The sequence below is a fragment of the Pleuronectes platessa genome, chromosome 4 (assembly GCF_947347685.1).
Source record: "Pleuronectes platessa chromosome 4, fPlePla1.1, whole genome shotgun sequence".
Classification (NCBI taxonomy): Eukaryota; Metazoa; Chordata; class Actinopteri; order Pleuronectiformes; family Pleuronectidae; genus Pleuronectes; species Pleuronectes platessa.
In genome coordinates this window covers 29,813,546-29,835,218 of record NC_070629.1, presented here as the reverse complement: position 1 = coordinate 29,835,218, position 21,673 = coordinate 29,813,546, and the positions used below count along the sequence as shown (strand labels likewise).

General features: G+C 45.6%; 1 protein-coding gene across 1 annotated transcript; it reads left to right on the top strand.

The window, feature by feature from the left end:
- The first annotated feature begins 404 nt into the window (after positions 1-404).
- On the top strand, positions 405-18,893 carry npffr2a (neuropeptide FF receptor 2a). Its single transcript, XM_053420003.1, is given in 5 exon segments — positions 405-592; positions 5,819-6,156; positions 14,263-14,362; positions 16,238-16,337; positions 16,339-18,893. Coding segments are annotated over 4 exon segments (1,317 nt in total). The 5' UTR covers positions 405-592; positions 5,819-5,825; the 3' UTR covers positions 17,125-18,893.
- The last annotated feature ends 2,780 nt before the right edge of the window (positions 18,894-21,673 follow it).

Genomic DNA, 21,673 nt, shown 5'->3' with positions numbered 1-21,673 from the left:
GCAGATTCAGTGTGTGTGTGTGTGTGGTGTGTGTGTGTGTGTGTGTCACATGTGTGTGTGTTAACTCCTGCTCAGGTTGTGGTTTTATTCTGTCACTGGTTCCATGGCCTCGATCCTCCATCCCAGACCCTCACATCAGCCTCCTTCATCTCTGACTCTAGACATTTCAGCAGCAGCAGCTGGAGGATATCCAGGAGGGAGGGAGGGAGGGGGGGAGGGGGGGAGGGGGTGTCTCTCATCCCTCCCCCTTCTCCACCGACGTCACGCGTCATTTACGCACGGATCCCACTGTGGATCCGCCACTTGAGCTCGGAGCGGCTGGCGGAGCGCGTCCTGTGCCACACGCAGCAGCAGCAGCAGCAGGAGGAGGAGGAGGACAGGAGGACAGGAGGAGGACAGGAGGACAGGGGACGGATACACAGCAGCTGGACGCAGGGGGACACTCGAGCCTCTTCACTCTTCATCTCCCTCATGCTCCTCTGCGCGTCTCTCCTTCTCGTGGTTCCTCCGCATGTCTCGTCGGGGGCAAAGTGGACTTTTTACTGGACCCGTCTGTCCCTCCCGTCGTCAGGTTGATCTGGAACACACCGAGGTAAGACAGAGCTTCCACCGGCGGCATGTGAGATGTGCGCTGCGGGGACATGCACCTGTCCTCTGGATGGAGTTGTTGAAGTTGGAGTTGATGCGTCTGGAGCTCAGTGGCTGAACATGGCACGGTGTGTGAGGTCCGTGCGTTCCGGGGCGCACCGGACACTTTGATGCGTCGTGTACCACAGGGACCTCTTTGTCCGGCTCTGCTCAGCCATGCGTGCGTTCGAGCGCAGTCAGCTCCTCGGGTCCGGTTCCACTTCCGACTGGACGCGCGCTTTGTGCAGAGCAGCGACAGCGAGGCGCGCAGCGATGGCTCAAAATATGCGAGTGCGTTCTGATCCGGGCACGAGAGTTCTCCGTCGGGGGAGTTGAACCACATCACCTCGGGGTGGCGTGTGTTCCGCTTTAGTACAACTGAATAGGAATCAGGGGCGTAGCGACTGAAGCTGGAGAGTCACAGAGAGAAGATTCAAATAATGAGATCAACCTGAGATTCTATTACACGCGATGTCCTCTGACACCCAGCGGGTCTCGAGTCCACCTCAGAGAAGCTGCTCCTCTGGAACCTGGGAGGATCTCAACGAGCTCAGCAGCAGCTCCGCTTTATTTCTGATTTGCGGTGAAAATTATTCTGAGATTTTGCAAAGATTCTGGGATTTTCCTGCTGTTCCTCTTTTTTTTTAAAGAAATGTGCTAAAATGCGTTGAAGCCGATGTTCCTCAGATCTTGAAGATGCTGATATTGGTGGTGACACTGAATTATTGTGAATTCAGGTGAAATGATTCATTTAGTTCAGCCTCACTGAGCAGATGTGATTCTCAAATGTTCATTGTGAAGTAAAAAATGCTCCGATGTGAATATTTGCTTGTGTGCGGGAATTTTACCCCCCCCCCCCCCCCCCCCACACACACAGACACACACACCCCACCCCCTTTGAGGGACACTGTAATTGACTAATAGGCTGAATGAGCAGTGAAGGCACCAGGTCGCGTTTCACCATCTGCACAGTGTTCACTTGGAGCCTGTCGTACGAAGTGAAACCAGTAAGTGCTGGGAGAGAACATGACGTGAGACGTGAGACGTTCACAGACAGACATTCCTCTGCTCTGTCCTGGTGTGTGAGCCGGAGTCTCCTGGCTGCTGTCCTCGTCTCATGGGTGATAATAACCGACTGATGACTGGGTAATGAGCTCTAAATGATGAGGTTATGATCAGTTCGATTCCCTGCAGGCTCCGTTCAGCACAGGTGAATCATGAAAGATACATTTCAATCTGCAAATTCCACCATTACATTTCATAATTTCACTATCTTTGCACGGCCCCGTTATAAAATAAGATGCATGCGTGATGAGCTGAAGCATTATATATAAATATTACCCACTGTAACCTCTGTAATCCGACACGCGCATCACATCATCCTGCAGCTAATCCCTAATCCAGATCATATGGGGATCAGTTCCCAGTTAACCCACATGCAGCAGAGGTCATGATGCCAGTGATGCAGATCTCCAGCATCATGAGATCACGTCCCACCTCTGGATCGAGGAGCCTCTGATAGAAACAGGAACATCTCATCGTGTCGTTACGAGGCAGAACACCACAGCCACACGGAGGAACCACCACACCCACATTGGGACCTCTACTGGGAACCAATCACCTCCATCAAATCTCCAGAATCACTGTGGACCTCACTGCACATTTGACCCAAATCACACAGAGACTGATATTCTGTGAGGAATCAGCTCCATCATTACTCCTCCCTGGTTAAACATCGGCTCTACAGATTCCCTGCAGCCGGCGGTGAGAGAGCAGCGTCCATCATATCTGCTCTTCACTGTGGAAACAGTTATGAATAAAAAATGCATGAGGAGAAAGAAGCAATTAAATGTCTTTACCATTCAGGGCATATAATCAATGCAAAGACAGATTGTGCTGGTTGTTCTCTCTGGTGTTATTTCCATTTAGTCTCTGCGTTCATGTAGAAGCTGATAGAGAATCAGTGAGACCCTGGATGACTTGCTAATCCCCCCCCGCCCTCTCCAATCTGCTGCTGTTTACTGAGTCTCACTGTGAAACAGGAGAAAGAGCAGCTGAATCCTCCAGAGCGGCCGACGGCAGCCGCTCGGATTTAAAACCTCAGGGAAACAACAACAGTTTGTGTTGTGAGGACTTTGAAGGAATTTAACAGAATGAATGATGTTTATTTATCTCCTCATCAGCTCCACAGGGGGCGCCGTGCATTCAGCCCTGTCTGGTTGTTGATGTTAATCTCCATGGAACTTGGTGGGAGGATGTGGAAGGTGTCAGGGAAGAACTCTGTGGACATTTTCTCAGAGAATAATTCACGGATGTTGATGAAAATAAGCAGGACTGACATTAGTTTGTGTGTAATTCGGTGCAGATTAAACATAAAATCAGGATTTGATGAATTTAAATGTGATTTCATGAGCGAAAGGTCGAACCTTGGTGGAGGTTCTAGTTTCTCAATGAGTTTGTGAGTTAAATTTCACCACTTAATTCTCAGAAGGTCAAATCTGGGTCCAAGAGAAGGTTTTTGCAAAATTTGAAGAAATTTCTTTGAGGCGTTCCTCAGATATTATGATCACAAGAACAGAACCAACAGAAATCATAACCGTCGGCTGATAGGAATAAAAATGTGGCGTGAAAGAACTCTGCAGCTCCTCCAGCTCCTCCAGCTCCTCCAGCTCCTCCAGCTCCTCCAGCTCCTTGGGCAATGCACCAATCACACAAACCACATTTTAAGTTGACAGTGGTTTTATATTTTCTGATTTGATGGGCGCTCCATCTCTGCATCAAACTCTGCACGTGGAGTTGCTTTCATTATATTTTGACTTCAGGTATTTTGTTCAGAGGAAAGTCAAGAAGCACTTTCAGCAGTTCACCTCGGACACTTTTACTCGTGCACACTTCGGTTTAAGGCCTTTTTCTAATAAATATCTGTGATCATATTATATTTCATATCTAAGTATCACTTCAAACTGGTGATCTGGTCCCATTCCATCCCAAACACCATCTTCTGTCTCAGCCAGTGTTCGAGTGGAGCGTCGAACAACAGATCACGTTCGATGGGACAAGAGATCATTATGTGAATTTGAACCCAGTCAAGTTAAATTGAATTCACTCACAGATAAAGGATAAAGAAATTCATTCCTCATCAATCGATCAATACTGATTCTTATCTTTAAAGGAGCCTCGGGGGCTGGAGCCAATTCCAGCTGAGATGGAAAGACACAGGAGATCGAACCGGGTTTCAAATCAGATTTAAGATGTAGAGCTTATTTTCACAAATCAGTGTTTGACCGACAGGGTTTTAAAATCTGTACCAGGTTAGAGATCCTCTGTTGTTAACCCTCGAGAAGACTGAGGAAAAAACGACTAGAATGAAAATGAAAACCCTCAGAATCCTCAGAGTGATAAGGGAGGGATCTTTCTCTAAGGACAGGGTTGTAACCAAGAACGTTCTGGGTGTGAGGCGTCAGTACAAACCACTTTACCACCGTGCCGAGCCAACCATCCAGCGAAGGATAGTTTAAAAAAGATCAGAACTCAAGCTGTGAAAACAAGTGTTGGCTCCAGCCCCTCGTCGAAGTAAACACGAGGTTGTGATGTCAGAGCGTCAGAATCAAAGAGGCAGGAGATCTGTCTACCCCCCCCCCCCCCCCCCCCGCTCCCCCGCCCCCCCCCTCTGCATCATCGCTGAATAATGAAACAAAGTGAAATCAATCAGAGAAAGAGGCGGAGACCCTGCTTCCTCTTTGGACCCTGATGTTTTTCCAGAGCTTGTGTGTTGTCGAGTGCAGCAGCAGCAGTTGCGTTGCTCTTTGTTCTTTGTTCACTTTCCTCTCGAGGGGAGAAACACAACAACCTGGCTCGGCTGGTTTCTTCCTCTTCACTCACATGTCTGCAGCGAGGAGCGCTTCCACTGCCACGCTCGATGAAAGGCGCTTGAGGAACTTAAGAGAAACACTAACTCAGGGGAGAAGAGGGGGGGGGGTGGCGGCGCAGCAGTGACACTTCATAGTCTTAATGAGATGCAGGGAAAAGCATGTTGTGTTTCTCTTCACTGTTAAGTGACTTCTTTGTGGACGTACTCTCTACCCTGTTAATTCTCCCTCACGTGTGAAGAGGCTGCTGCTCCACCCGACGGCTCTTTACACATCGGACTGAGGAAGATGTGGGATGTTGATGCTTTGAATGAATCGCTCAGCGTGTGGTGTGAAGTTGTGTTAATGTTTACACACATCCAGACGCACTCAGAGACCCGTTAAATCTACTACATCTGGACAGACACGTAAATATCTGTCTCCTGACGTGTGATTTATTTTCATGGACGTCCAAGAATCATTTTTCTTGAAAGCTACGAAGAGGTTAAAAAGGTTTTTCACAGATCTACGTCAAAACTTAACAGAAGCTTTTCTGACTCTCTGTCACGTTTGTGTGATCCTGCAACCAATCAGACACCAGGGTGATAACACAACCTCCCCGCTGGGTGTAGAGATGAACTGAGGCCGTCTCATCTCCATACGAGAGCAGAGGACCGATGTCATTATGATGAATTATGCACACCGGAGATATAAATGGAAAGCAAAAGACTACATCATGCACGTAACACAGTAAAGAACTGTGGCGTTGTAGCTCTAAAAGAACTAGAACGGAGCTGAAAAGAGTTCAGAGCCCAACAGCTCCGTGAATTCAATGAAGCTACACACAGATACAGTCCTCCAAATATATATATATATATATATCCACCGCGTTCAAATTAAAATCGGTTCAGTAGTTTTTGCGTAAGGGAGAAATAATTCAATAAGAGGATCTAGTTCACATCTATGCACGAGAACATATGTTCACAGCCTCTGACACACGGAAGCACAGGCTGAGTTTGTTCCAAGTGGCTGAACAACGTGAGAAAAGCTCCACACAGAGTTCAGTGTCCTGCTTTCTGCACCGTCAGCCCGACAGTAATGGGAACCATCACCGCGGTCACACATCTCGGGCTCTGCTGACCCCTGTCGATGTGCACAATGAGTTTCTGCTCGCTGCCGTCACGGCCGAATAATCGTTCACTTTCTTCTCTGGGCCATTAAATAGACACTAGAAAGAACTGAGGCCTCAATCAAACCCCTTTAACACTTCTCTATTCTGTGGAGCTTCACTAGAAAGGCAGAGGATTCACCCTGAGGTCTCCTCCTCTTCTTTCCTTCCTCAGGCTCAAAATGAACGAAGGACCCGAGGCCAACTCGACTCGCCTCTACGACAACTGGACCTTTGACAACAACTCCGTGGAGTCGGTCGTCCACAGGAAAAACAACATCACCTACGTTGGATTCTACCTGCACCAGCCGTCCATCGCAGCCATCTTCATCGTGTCCTACCTGCTCATCTTCCTCGTGTGCATGGTGGGGAATGGAGTGGTGTGCTTCATCGTGCTGAGGAGCAGGAACATGAGGACTGTCACCAACCTGTTCATCCTGAACCTGGCTGTGAGTGACCTGCTGGTGGGGATCTTCTGCATGCCCACCACTCTGCTGGACAACATCATCACAGGTGAGCAGGCCGGCAGCTAGGCTTTCAATGTGGGTTCGGACTGGGACTGGGACTGGGACTGGGAATGGGACTGGGACTGGGACACTGGACTGAAATATACATGCAACTAGAGGACGGGAGGAGGGGACAAGTTTAACATATTATCTCATTTGAGGGGTTTTATCATAAACACAGGACTAAAAACCTAAATGAACAAAGACCCAGTATAAGACAGGATCACTGGGTGAGGAGGAGTCGAGTTCAGTTTGCCAGAGAGACGTGTGCTCGCAGCCTCGTTTGGGCAAATTCAGCACATTCATTGTTATGTACAGAGAAAGGAGACTTGACATTTTCAGTCCTTTATGAGCTCTGGACACACACTGTACAAAAAGAGGGAGGTCAGTCAAATATCCACTGCACCTTCCCAGATAAATATACAGACTGTTTGGTTCCTCAAGGTCTCCTAACAAGAATCAAAGTGTTTCCTGTAAACATCTCTAACACCCAGTAGAGTCCAAAGTCCCCGTTAAATTCAATCAAGCCACCAATTTGCAGATAATGATAGAATATCATTATTAAGCCTCAAGAAACCGTTTCCTATTCCCGGGGAAAACGTCTGCAGCCAAACTTTAATGGTTTACTTCTTGGCCCAGCTCCCATCGTTCCCACTGAGTTTAGTGGAAATCCGCTCGGTAATCCTGTTGATGATAAACAAACCAACCAAGCAGCAAACATCAGCAGTGACTTAGAATTTAATTCACCGGAGACACGAGTCAACCAATTAAAACTCAACTTGCCTGAAACAGTGTTAATTTCGTTGACGAAGACGATGACGAAATATATTCGTTAACGACCTTTTTTCCATGACGAAGACGAGACGAAGACGTAACGAAAACGAATCTTTGAAAATAAAAACTATGACGAAATCTATTTTAATTTTCGTTGACGAGACGAGACGAGACGAAAATGTTGGTGGTTGACTAAGTCACAATAATTTTTAAAACATCGTATCAGGCCGTCATGAAGTATCAGGAGCGGGCGAGTGAATCTGTGTGTGTGTGTGTGTCTGTGTATGTGTGTGTGTGCGCCCCAGATAGCGCTCCGGTCCGTAGCTCCGCCCCCCGCCTCGCGCACTCGCTCAGAGAGACACAGTGAAAGCAGAGCGCGTTCTCGTGGAGCAGCCTCTCAGTGACCGACTGCTTCTTAACTATGGAAACAGTGAAAACACAGAGTTTCTCTGGTCTCAGCTGATCAGAGATCAGCGCCGCAGCTTCTTCATCAGAGCAGAAGCTGCAGTTGGTTTGTACCGATGTTCAGTTTCTGTGTCCGGCTCCAGTCTGACCTGCTCTCCCTTTTTGTTTTCACATTTAAAATTAAATATATATTTTTAAGCTATTAGGCTGCAGCTATATGTTTTTATAGAAAAGGAGTTTAATGTGGCTATTAAATGTGACTAAAACTAGACTAAAATGGAATTAGTTTTCGTCGACTAAAACTAGACTAAAATGGAATTTGTTTTCGTCGACTAAAACTAGACTAAAACTAAGAAGGATTAAAATGACTAAAAGGTGACTAAAACTAATATGCATTTTCGTCAAAAGACTAAGACTAAGACTAAATCAAAAATAGCTGCCAAAATTAACACTGGCCTGAAACAGCAGTTTGACAAGCAGCAGATCGATATCTCTCATGTTCTGTGGTGAATATGAACAGATCTGAGAGATGTGATGATTATTAGTGTTAATCTCAAAGACGTCCATTATATAATCTTGTGATATTCTATGTCCGGACTCCACTGACAGGATGGATCCACGCTGTAAACAGCAAAGTGATCTGTTAATGCATTCGTTGGTCAAAGGTAACACAACAACAAAGTGTGTGAGTCGAGTCACAAACACATTTTCAACTTGCTGTATCAATCATATCAATCTCCCAGTGGAACTCTGCTGCTGGTCTGCATCCCGGCTCACTGGTCCATAAGCAGGGCTGCCCCTCATTCTTCAGTCTATACTCATCAGTCCTTCCTACGTGAACTGATCTCAGTCCACATCACAACATGACCGATTGATTCCTCAACACAGGCCTGTGGTGTCACAAGTGAGGACGGCTCAGAGGCTCAGTAGAGATGCATCGGGGGGGCGATGGTCTTCCCACCATGCATGAACAGGGACGGGGGCTTTTCACGCGTTGAGCTGATGGGATGTGACAGTTGCCTCTCGATGACACAAGCATCACATGGCTGCATCTCAAGGCGAGTGATAGCGGCTGAGAGTGCACATCCTTCACGGAGGCTGCAGACGCTTCCTGCTCTGAAAACAGTTATTATAATAATAACAAGAAGACAAAATTAGGGTCGATCCGCGTTTTCCTCTCGACTAAACATGAATGAAAATATATTCCTGAGGCTTTTTGAGACGTCTTTCGTTTTGGTCGAGAGTCATAAGGAAAACACAAAGCCTGTGATCGTGTCTCGTTGTTAATAAGAATCTCTCTGGAACAACAATAATTTTAGCAGGGATTGAAAATGGCCTCATTCAGCCTCCAGGGAGGATTTCAGACTGGTTACTAATACTCAATAGTTGATTGCACCAATTATCCATCTACTGCCTCGACACATGAGCAGATTTTATCCGTTCTGAAACAGCTGAAGAGGAATTATTGTGTTTGTCGGGCACACGGCGCCTGAGGGAAATCCGGCTGCCATTTAAATCCCTGCAGGAAAGATATTATTCATAATTAAAAACTAAAATGTGAAGCTTCTATGCCCGACAACTCACTGTGGCTCCTCATGTGGAAGCTTTGGGTCTTTTTCAATCAATCAATCAATCAATAAGGTTATATTTGTATAGATCTTAACGAGGTGCCCAGGTCCTGATCACTCTATATAAGAAATACCATCAGATAATATTTGTCGCTGTGTAAAAGAAAACTGACTGCACATGGACGTTGTGTAACTAGTCAAAGAAAGAACCACAGCAGGTTTCAAAAAGCTTCACACAAGCAATCGGGTGAAGCGATTAATATTAATATTATTATTAATATTAATACCAGGAAGTATTAAAACGATCGCTTTGACTCTCTGCTAAATGAAATTATTTTCAGATTGCTCTAAACTGTGTTGAGCTCTATAGTCAATTCCCCTCAAAGTCAGATCCCAGGTCAGCGTGTGATGGTGGAAGGACCCAGTGGAGCCGGAGCCTGAGAGCTCAGAACCTCCTCAGGAGCACCGGGGTTGTTCCGCAGCACTAAAGGCTCTATCAGACAGAAGTGTACATTTTTAATTAGTCTTGATCCACTGTGAGATGTTGAATATGAATAAGCTGCATGCTGTTTGCCAGTATCACGCTGTTTTAATTACTCCATCTCTTGTTTACCAAGCTCAACAGATAAGCTAATGAGAAACAGTTTATATCGACAGTTCCACGGCTTCAGAGCAACGAGGGACCACATCGTTAAAACCAACGCTAATCATTTAAATTAAAGTTCGTGTTTCCCTGATGCAAAACAACGGGAACGCTTTTAAAACAAATGAAGGAGAAACGTTCGATTTGAAGATGAGCACGTGTTTCCAGATTCAGGAAGCTGCTCACCTAGAATTACAGGTTGAAAACCTATTTACACATAAAGATCATGAGGTCGAGACCCAGCAGTTGAGATACAGAAGCATTGACCCCGTGAGGTTCATGAGCACGAGCTTGTGCCAAGTTCAGCTTAATGTGTGTGGGTTTTTATAGTGGGCGAAACGATCTGATATTCAAACCAGTATTTAAGTATTTGATCAAATAATGATGTGATATAAAAAACTCACTCATATATGTGCAGCACCTCTTTAAGCTCCTCACGAGCAGAACAGACTTTCAGTTTCTCCTCGGAGTCCAATTCAAGATTTAATGAAATCTGGCTCCTGTTTCATTCTCTTATTCTAAGTTGCTGAGGACAAAAGCTTTTGCAATTCTCTTCATGCGGCAAATTGCATCTCATCACGTCACATTCATTTTGCAGAAGGGTTTAGGAAAGTAGGAAAAGTTTCTCTGTGCTCCCAGGAGAAGTTTTTCAGGGCATCACAACTGGTCTGGATGAGAAACTCAATCTGCATAATGCAGCGGACACGAGTGTGATGAGGAGATTACATCCAGCACGCACCTCCCTCTGAGTCAGCAACACAAATAGCTCCATTAGTAAAAACCAGGACTTTCTGCTGCTGTGGGGACGATGGAGACGGTTTAGTGAAGACAACGAATAGAAAAGGGATCTTCAACACTGATGCAACCAGAAATCCCTCCAGGGCTCTGCTCTTCTGCAGTTTTTAAACATGTGACGGCCTCTCCCTCGAGCCAGTGTCTAGTTTGACCTTTCTGGGCTCCTGTGAAAACATGGCTTCTCGAAAAAGAAGCACTGACATTCCACATCATGGGAATAAGACCCACCCCTACCCTGCTCTGATTGGCTTACCCTGATCTTCTTCCCTTAGCCATCATCACTCCTCATTCCTGAGGAGATACAAAAGGTTCATTCCAGTTAATCTAATCTGATTATACCAGATCCAGGTGAAGATACACCAATGAATATCTAAATCCAATTATTATATTGTATTTATGGCAATTGATGGACGCTGGTGCTTTAACTGGTGAGCGACCAGCACCACAGTCCCAGCAGCACCTGTCAGATCTGAGCCGAGTAGAGAGACTCTGTGGAATCAGGGTCGAGCCACGTGAACGAGTCCGAGAGCAGCAGGAGGGAAAAGAGCTGCTGGTGTCACACAGACTCACAATCACTCAGCTGTAACGCAAAACCACTGCGTCTTTCACCAACAGTGCAGTGCTCGTCCGTGGGGGGGGGGGGGGGGGGGGTCTGGTGATGGATGCCAGTCACAGGGACAAGTGTTTGTTCATAGTTGGCTTTCAGTGTCTGGAAGAAAAGGTGATTTGACTGCCTTTCTATCAGGGTTATAATGCACCCCCGGTTCTCCATTATAGAACACTTACAGTGCATTGGAGCTGAGCACAGCCTGCACACTCCGCAATCACTGAGATGCTGGTAAAGTAGAGCAATACGTGCTCGGCCATGGCCACATCCCATTACCACCATCTCTGTTGACTGGTTGGTTTGGTCCGAACACCCACTAACGTCTTTTTCCCTCCGACGGGAATAGACCCAATAATCGGTCGCTCGCTTGTTATCAGCTCCTGCTCCGATCGGCAGTAATGGACATGGCGCCCGGCGGAGAGGGACAATTTCCCTCGGCAGCCACGAAGCTGAGGCGACAGCTTCACCAAAGAAGAGACACAATCATTTAACTCTGGTGCGTGGGTGTGTAGAGAGCCATGAGTGTTTGTGCACTTAGGAACAAATTTTTATGAGGATTTCTAGCGAGACAGCGAAGTGACAGAGCTTCTCAGACCAGGGGAGAAATAACAGAAAGGAAAACTCCTCTAGTGGCAAAGGGAAAAGGAGTCGATCACCTTTTGTTAGGGAGTTTTAAAACCTGCGTATGGATGCTCAGTTTGCTGTAGAGGAGGTTTAACCCCTTAATGCCTGAATTAATATCCAATTATATAAAAAAAAGTATTATTTGTGTTTTTGGCTGTCATACAGATGCTAAATTAAGTGGAGATTGTTAATTTCAATATAGCATTTACAGTAGATATAAAATTAAGGTATGAGGATAATTAGCGACATTAGGCATAATGGGGAATAACCTTAATTTAACAAATTTTCCAGTCTCTTGTATGTAGATTATTATATTGATGCTGCGTTTGCTTGAAATTAAATAACAACATATGTTCCTGTACAATCATTGCTGTTCCATCGTCACAGTATTTCAAATACAGCTTAATACCTCAAAATAACTTTGCTGCACAGTCCCAACGGGCTAGTATGTATTTTCCACTCCGACCACTAGATGGCGGCAGAGTGCTTCCAATACCTTCCTTGGTATGTGTAGTATTTGCACCATCAGGCACAATCGTCACCTCGGTGGCATTAAGACCGGAATCGGGTTTGAGGCGATTTCGCAACATTCGTCCACAAGGGGTTAAGTGTCTTTGGTGGAGGTGTGCACTCTACTGAGCTCGATTCTAGTTTCTTATTGTCCAGTGTGACGGAGGGAGTTGACCTGATTCACTCCGATAGTCACCACGGCCCCCGAGCAACACAGATGGAGAAGATGGCAGCTCCACTAATGACGGACAGCTCTTCCTAAAATAATGAGAAACCCCCATGCAGCTCCGTGTCGATGTGTCCGAGCGGGTGAGGTGACACGAGCCTCTCCGGAATCAAACACACGGTCTCAGAGGACGCCTTCATCTCGTGCTCAGTCAACGAGACTTTAGATGAGGGAGCTTCTCCTCGTTATCGGAGCTGGTGATGACAGATACATCCCAACGAGGAGATCAAACCTTCTCGTCTGCATCTGTTTAACATTGTTTACTATCAAGATAAAGTCGGTAACAACATCATTATCATTATTATTATAGTAATTAGTGTGATCTGGCCCTTATGAAGATATTTCTCACGGCCTCTGATCTCTTTTTGTTGGTTTCAGTTTTAACAAAGCTGTTTGCACCGGTGCACATAACGGAGGGAAGTGTCTACTCGACAGGAAATGAGTGTTTTAAAAAAGAGCAGCGGACATTTGAGTTCACTGTCCTCAAGCTTTTGTTGTGAAGTGCAGTCGTTATTTTCCACTCAACAAAAACCAAGATCACAACAGTTTGTTTCACAACCTTCTCGAGGCTCCACTTGATGAATTCTTCCTTCTGAAGGTCACAGAGTTTCAACAACTGAGAGAAATCAGGACAAACAAAATCAATACCACACAGAGCCCCTGAAGTCCTAGAAGAGGATATACCTTTAAAGATGTTTGTGTTTAATCCCTCAGATGAACACAGATTTGTTCCATTGTATTATTCTCACTATGTCTCACAGTGAAATTATTGTTGCTCTGGTAGCTAACAAAAAAAAAATACCCTCTAGTCTTCACCTAAGAACAGAACAACACTATTTAATCTACTTACAGGTTTCATTTGCCTTTATTAGGAGGACAGTGCAAGGATGAAATAGGGAGAGAGCGGGGGTGGGGGGGGGGGAGGGGGGGTTAGCCAGTGCATCCACTGGCTGGAGAACAGCTTTGGATCTGAAGTGCTTTTGCTTTTCATCCACCTTCATGAGCAGCAGCTGGGTCCAGGGACGGTGGATTCTTGTGGCGTCCTTCCGTCCGCCTCTCTGTAACTTGACTGAGGCTGAGAAGTGATGAGTCATGCTCTGGCGTTAGCTCTCCTTGAAACCTCGACATTTATATTACAAAGACCCACCGTCAAAGTTTGGAGACATCTCATTGGCTCTTCGGATCGGCACTTATAGAGACATCAAATAATCAGAACAGATGATGTCTGATCTGAGAAAATGTATTCACATGCACATGGATCATTTTGACGTTTGACTGGTTGTCACCTCACGTCGGCTGGGTTAAACCCCGCCTCCCGACCCAGTGTCAGCTGGGATTGGCTAACAGGATAAACTGTGTAGAGAACAGATGAATGGATTTTAACGTTAATAAAACTAGATGATGTAAAATAATCCAGCAGAAAGAACCTGTTCCTGCAGTTCTGCTGGAGAGTCCCAGATGTTATAGAACTTATTACAGTCAGTTGTTCACACCAGTTATTTTTTATGAACTTTAAAAAGTCAGTTGTTCAGACGCTGAGACAAACGCTCAGGGACAATTAAAACTCACAGCTAGGAACTCCCTCAACCTTTACTTTAAAGGCTATGACAATTAAACAGAAGTACAGATGGTGGAAGCGGGGGGGTTTAGACCGAGGCCGCCTGCAGACAGTGATTATTTTAACCATCCACACAGTGTCACCTACACTGTGAAGTGCGTTTGCTGCTGGCGCCCTGCAGCCTGACTAAGAGACGCTAAAGAAGAGATTATTATATTTAAGACACTCGGATATGACACGATTGCAAATCCCCTCGGCTGAGCACTGATCTATCGGTGGGCGTGCCTCCCTCCGTGCACGCAGAGATCAAATCCATCTTCTTTATACTGTGTTCATCATCATGCTGTGTGTCTGAAGTGTCTCCATTGTGAATCAGCTGAATGACTCTCCCCCTGTCCAACAGGATGGCCCTTCGGAAGCCTGGTCTGCAAGATGAGTGGCATGGTTCAGGGGATCTCCGTGTCGGCCTCTGTCTTCACCCTGGTGGCCATCGCTGTGGACAGGTACAGTGGCTGCACGTCACCATCACTGCTTCATTAAATGTGTTATGTCCTTTTGCTTGAGCTGCAGCTAAGAGCACAGATAAATCAATGGATTTCTATTTATTCATGTGACAAAATGCTGTTTAATTAAACGGTAAGCAGGTTCAGTTTCTGCCCTTTGCTCAGAGCTCTCCTCTGTTCCTCAGCAGCTGTCAAGATCTAACACCCTTTGTTGGTATTAATAGAAATATGAAACTCATACCCTCATCCCACGATGTTAATAGTCAGTGACCCTAGAACAACGCCACTCATTTTAATTTAGACGTCTGTGAGAAAAGTACTTCTCCCTTGATTTATAATGAGTTAATGAGCTGATTTAGCTCATTATTTCCATTTACAGTCAAATAGACCATAAAGCACTGTATGCATTTGGGCGTAGCTTCTTATATGATTGACAGCTCGTACTGTCCAATGGGTGCAGTTCACAGATGAAGGTAGAGACCCGACCAGAGGCCTTCAGGACACTATAGAGTCGGATTTGAACAAATATATCTTAATGATATAAACCTCAGCCCGGCCAGTGTCTCCTGACCTGAGCCCGACCGGGTTCTACTTCATTATTTACACTGCACCTTCTTCTCTGGTGGAGGCCTGCAGAGGACAGGAGGGAGGACAAGTGGGAGGACAGGAGGGAGGACAGGAGGCTGGGACAGGAGGGAGGACAGGAGGGAGGGAGGGAGGGAGCTTCAAGCTGTAGAACTGACAGAGCTGATATATCTTACCAGCGGCACTAGACGCACGGTGACGTCATCATGTGACCGATGTCAGATCCCTGGAGGACGTCCCTGTCTCTGGAAAGGACAGATGGAGTCTGAGACGCTTTGACATCAGAAAGTCAGCGCTCTTATCCCTCAGCCTCTCGATGGGAACCACTGTGGAATGGGAGAGAAGATGGAGCTCTGTATCCCAGTGTGAGCCTGATGCTATTCTGGAGCGTGGGGGGGGGGGGGGGGGGGATCCAGGAGCAGATGATTGTTTGGCTCTTTGCTCCTCTGCAGTGAAGGTGACAGTTAGAATCCTCCCTCTGTTGTCTGAGCTGTAACGACTTCCATTTAGTTCTCTCCAGCGTTTCTGCTAATTTGCATCGCGCCACTTCAATGGAGCTCTGGAGTTTTTCTCAGAGACAATAATCACATTTCAAAAAGATATTGTATGAATCCTCGAGGTGGATCATCAAATATCTGCTGTATTTGCATTAATGTTTATCATGTGTGGAATCACGTGCATGTGAACACACTCAGGCTCTACTCATACACACATTCTCCTTTACAATAAATCAGAACAACAAGACCAATCTCTTCATCTGTTTATTAGTTTTAATCTCTTCAATCTGTATATATTGGAAAACAGAGCAAAACCAATATAGATATTTTGGGGCTGATACTGAGGTTAGGAGGTATTTCATATTTGGTACTTGTATATAATAATTGGTACATGATTCCTAGGATGTTGGTGTTAAACCTTTACAACAAAGAAATGCCACTAAGATTTAACCATAAACCATAACCATAAATATCAGATATTTAGAGCTTGAATTAAGAAAATAAAGGCAGTGATCTGGTGTGAACATTAAATCTTTTATAACTTTCCATCCGTGGTCATTAATCATTATGAATGCAGCTGGTTTAATTGGCTCTATTGTACATGTTGCTCTGTACAGCTGAGAGAGTGCACTGTCCAGACACCTAACACACACTTCTATGTTTCTCTATGGATTTGACCTTTTGTAAATTGCATTGACTCCAATTATATAATGTACCAGTTGAATTAAATGTTTTAAATTAAATCAGGCTACATTCAAAACCCTCACTGCGTCTTTTTGAATCCTTCTCTCAGGTTCAGATGCATCGTCTACCCGTTCAAGCAGAAGCTGACCATCCCCACAGCCACCTTGATCATAGTGGTCATCTGGGTTCTGGCCGTGTCCATCATGTGTCCCCTCTGGGGTGATGCTCCAAGTGACCAGGGAGCAGACCATCCGGGTGCTGCTGGGCTACGACAACAAGACCAGTCCCTTCTACTGGTGCAGGGAGAACTGGCCCAACCAGGAGATGAGGAAGATCTACACCACCGTCCTGTTTGCAAACATCTACCTGGCTCCTCTCTCGCTCATCGTGATCATGTACGCCCGGATCGGCATCACGCTTTTCAAATCGGCGGTGACCTCGGAGGGGAAGCCGCCGGGGCACAGCAACCGCCACACCGTGTCCAAGAAGAAGCAGCGGGTGATTAAAATGCTTCTGATCGTGGCCCTGCTCTTCATCCTCTCCTGGCTGCCCCTGTGGACCCTCATGATGCTGAGCGACTACGCCAGCCTGACCGAGCAGCAGTACAGGATCATCAACATCTACGTCTACCCCTTCGCCCACTGGCTGGCCTTCTTCAACAGCAGCGTCAACCCCATCATCTACGGCTTCTTCAACGAGAACTTCCGCAGCGGGTTCCGAGCGGTGTTCAAGTTCAGCCTGTGCACGGCGGACGGGCAGCTGAGGAAGACCTACTCCCACCGGCTGCAGGGGAACTCCGTGCTCCCGGCCAACAACGCTCAATCCTCCCTGGAGCCTATTTCACTCAACAGCCTGGACAAGAGCACCTCGAGGCGGCTCAACAACATCAACGAGCAGGACCTGGTCATGGAGGATCTGGAGAAGGCGTCTTGCAGCAGTGGGGGGGGTGACCGCTGTGTCCATTTGAGCAGACATAGTGTGTCTCTTATGAGGTGAGAAGCAAAGTCCCCTGAGTGGACGGTGACTGCAGGTCTCCACTCAGAAGGTTTTTAGAAACACACGTTTACATGTGGCTTGTGCAAGGCTATTTTAATACTGAGAGGAAGAACACGACAATTAGACAATTAACACAACAGGGTGACTTCAGTGTTTGTCCCTGAAAGACAGACACAACATTTATATCTGAAAGGAAACTCTGTAGTGAGGACGGGTGGACACTGCGTTGATAAGCTACTGTCGGGCTCTTTGAAAACAATAATGAAAACTGTTTGTATAAATGTATAAAGATGCATCACACACACACGTGAGACGTTCACAGAGCAGATTTCACAAGTAAAGTAACTCCTCTAATATCTTCTATAGATTCATTTCCTTGTATATTCGCACAATTGATGGAACAAAAAAAAGAAGAAGATCATATTTTTAAACGAGGCTAAAAGTCAAAAGGGCTCAAACATCAAAATCACAGCAAGAAAAAACTTAAGAGATAAAACTTTAGTTGGATTTTGAACCAATCAGGTCTTTTCATCTTTGTTGTTCTCCCTGATTCCAGAGCAGCAGCCTCCGAGCACAATGGAGCCTGATTATTTCCTCTTCATCACTTTAGAGTGACCCTGGGTTCATGTTTGCTGCTCTGTGGTTAACGAGGGGGACTCATTTGTTTTGATGATCAGTGAATAGGGAGGAGAGAGGAGCCGTTAACGTCACATTTGTGATGCCGCTTGAAGAAATGAGAGTTATTAGAAGTTATGAGTTCTACAGCCACGTCAGACTCGTCCACACCTGTGACCATGTGTGTGTGTTTTCTATCCATGGTGCAGCAAGGTGACGATAACAAGTAAGACACAGCTCAGACTGGTTCCACTGGGATTCAACCAGTATCAGTCCTCTGAACTTCAAATGCAAAAAACATCCCTTATTACAATGTTTGAGAATTTGTTAATCCTAAATCCAAACGACCATTAAACGACTCAAATCCTTTGAGTAGTTTCTACGTACTCTAAATTACAAAACCACGAAAACATTAGATTTAATTATAAAACTGTTTAACCCTTTAAAACTGCAGGTACTTGATAATAGAACACACACAGTCTCTATCAGCTGAGGAACCACAGGGGGTTCTCACTCGACGGGTCAATTCTGCTGTGACACTTCTCATTAGGATGTTTTTGTCTTTTTTAATCAGGCCTCAGAGACGCGGACAGGAGACAGTGATTGAATGTGATTCTTTTTATCCAGGCTTTTATTCTGAAATCTGCCCTGTAAACCCGCACAGAGGAAAGTGTAACGATGCAGGAGGGAACTCTGTCTCCTGGTGAAGATCTCATGAAGCCTGCTGTGAATGTGCATCGTGCATCTCAGATGAACTGTTTCTGTTCTCCTGTGTTTATCTGGTGCAGTTCACTGGGGCTGACCCAGGGTCTGCGTATCGTCTGCTGTAAATATGTTACCACTGAGTCTCAAGCTTAGATTACAAGTGATGATGTGAATCTTTGTGTCTGTGTAACTATTTGGTGAATTCTGCCTTCTGTTCCGAGGAGTTTTACAAACTTTAAGTCTCGGCTGTTGGTGGAGTCTTAGTTTTTATTTGTTTTTTTTTTGTGTGTCGAAAAGACGCAAGAAAAAAGAAACGTGTGCGACTTTATCTGCTAAACCACAACGTTGGTACCTGGACAGATGGAAGTGGTGCAGCATCTGGAAACCTCTGGATCTGAATTAGTGTTTGATTCATATTTAGGTTGTGATGGTTAGGAAGAGGCCTTATATTAGGAAGATGAGTTCCTGACACATTGAAAGTGACAGGAAGCCGGTGGGGGGGGGGGGGGGGGGGGGGGGGGGGGAGAGACGACTTCAATGGGAAGCTGCTCCGAAAATAAACAAACAGACTCGGGGACGCAAGAACATAAAACATGTATATCAACACACAAAAAGATTTGAGTCAGATATGGTTTTGCTAATTTATGATCAGATGTTTGATGTTTGCCAAACTGTGGGAGTGCTAAATAATTTGTCATGCATCATAAATGAGCCACAAACAATCCAGATGGAGGTTGACTGCTGCCATATGTCTGATGTATGGTTATCACATATTAATCAACAGGAACATCCAGTAATACACAGAGGATACTTCACAAAGTACCACAAAGTACCACAAAGTACCACAAAGTACCACAAAGTACTTACACTGTGTCTCCAAAGTGTCTCCAGGCCAGTGGACACAGCTCCACCTGGCTTTTGTTGAATCAGGTGGACTTCATATTTCTCGAAGCATAAAAACAATTTCCCACTTTTCCCAAATGGCCACTTCCTTTTCCTGCTGACCGGTGCAGAGCCGCGGGCGCTTCAGCCCTGATGAGGTCGCGTCCCCTCAAAGGGTTCTTGTTCTCTGTGCTCAGAGCTCATTCTGCTATGAGCGTCCTCCAGCGAGGCCTCCACCTCCGCGGGGACGAGGGGTCGCGTCCCCAATTTGAGAGCAGCTCTGTGACGTGTTCACGTTTTCAGCAGCGACTCTGATTTGATCCCTTTCTGCAGAGTTCACGTCCTCTGAACACCGCGACTCGCTCAGGCTCAGTGTTGTGGTCTATTACTCCGGCGGAATTTTACCATCCGGTGAGTTTCTGGCTGACCGACCATCTGGAGACCTTGTTTCCACATCCAGTTATAATTGGGTTTAATTCCCGTCTGTGAGGGTTGTGACGTCAGGCTCCGGGGCTGCGGGCTGAGCGCTGGGGTTCGATGGCATTTTGAAATCTGCATCGCTTCTGAATATTACTTCTAATGAACGCATAACGAGCCCCCCCCCCCCCCGTAAGAAGACAATCAAATCCCCTGGATCTGGACTTTTGTTTGGATCTGCGACAAATTACACACAATTATAAAAAAAATCACTCGCACAATAAATACGCCTCATAATTGGCATCAAGACCCATGAATTATGTCAATCTGTTGTGTAGTTTTTGTGTAATCCTGCAAACAAACAAACAAACAAACAACTGGATTAGATGGATAATTCTACCGTTTGGTGTAAAAATTATTTTACCAACTTCCTCATTCCCTCAAATATGTCAAACTGCATAATTCAGTCTTTGAGTCTCAAAGCAACACGATGCAACTTTTACTCTGTTGGTCTCTCACGGAACGCTGGACATTACCCATAATCCTCTGCTTCCTGAACCAGAATCCACCAAACTCTGTTCAGAAATCCTCATGTTCTAAAAGTTTCCTGCTGAATATTGGAGAAAAACTCTAGTTTTAATAAGCTCAGAGTCTTTTGAACTGATCTCAGTTCAGCTTCACTCTTGGACCTGCTGCAGCTGCTTGTGACAGTTGAAGCTGTGACTCTCACGCTGCTTCCTGCCCTCGACCTGAACTCCTGAACTGAGCCTGAGTCAGCTGCTCTGGACATCTTTCTCACAGCCCCCCCCCCCCCCCCCAGGTACATGTCAGAATGAGCCAATTTGAGAATACAGAAGGAAATCGTCTGGAAAACTCACAGCGAGCGAACGCGTCCGACCCCGACCTCCTGCTGCTGTGTTGTGTTGTTCTTGTGTCAGAGGCAGAATCAGGTCTGAGATCCAGAGTTACATAGAGCAGACGTTCAGGAGGAGCAGTGGGAAAGAAAGAGGAAACATTCACAGTCACTCAACCATCAACTCTTTTTATAGAGCTGCTGTTTTAAGGTCAGAAAGTCTCATAGTGTTGCTGTAAAGCTCAAAGGTTCAGGTCAGAGCTCCTCTCCCGACATCAGCATTTTTCCTACAACACAACTTCTGAAGCAAAGAGAGTGACGACAAGCAAAAGGTTCATTTTCATGAAAAGCTTCACTCGTGTTCTCTCCATTCTCTCGATGACATCCACCACCTGATGTGAACTGTGACTCTTCAGTATTGAATGTAATGAATTTGTGTACTTTTTGTGCCTGTGGTGAAAAAAACCAACACTTTTTTTGCTTGGTTCTTGTTTGATTTCTTTCTGGACGTGTGACTGACGTGCTGTGAACTTTGCTCTCCGGACCTCCAGACTCTCGGTGCCTCTGTGTCGTCTGCATGTGAACAGCTCGTGAACTCGCATGTCTAGTTTTCGGTGTCGGCTCCTATATGTTCTTAAATGATGTGAAATAACAAGTTCAAAGATTTATTTGCTGGGACACAGAGTACGATAGTTTTTTTTATAGAAGATAATGACGTTAGCGGTGTCCTATTTAATTGTGAAGGGCTATTCATCACATTAAATATATTACCTCTGTGATTGTCTGCACAAAATACATCTGAAGGTTAATAGAGAGGTTTCAACACAAGGCTCGTTGATGCCACCGCTCTGTGGCTCTACCGGCATAAAGACTTTCCTGTGCACATGTCAAGTAATTCATTTGTACAGAACGAGGGGATGAGAGTTTAATTAGATTTTAAAATGATGAAAGCTGAGCCTTCTTTACATGAAATCATTTTTCAAAAAGCTTTTTGCACCAAACCTCTGCTAAACTGTGGAAAACAGATTTTTGCCTGATGGAAATAATTGGTACATGAATTTTAATATTTTATTCACC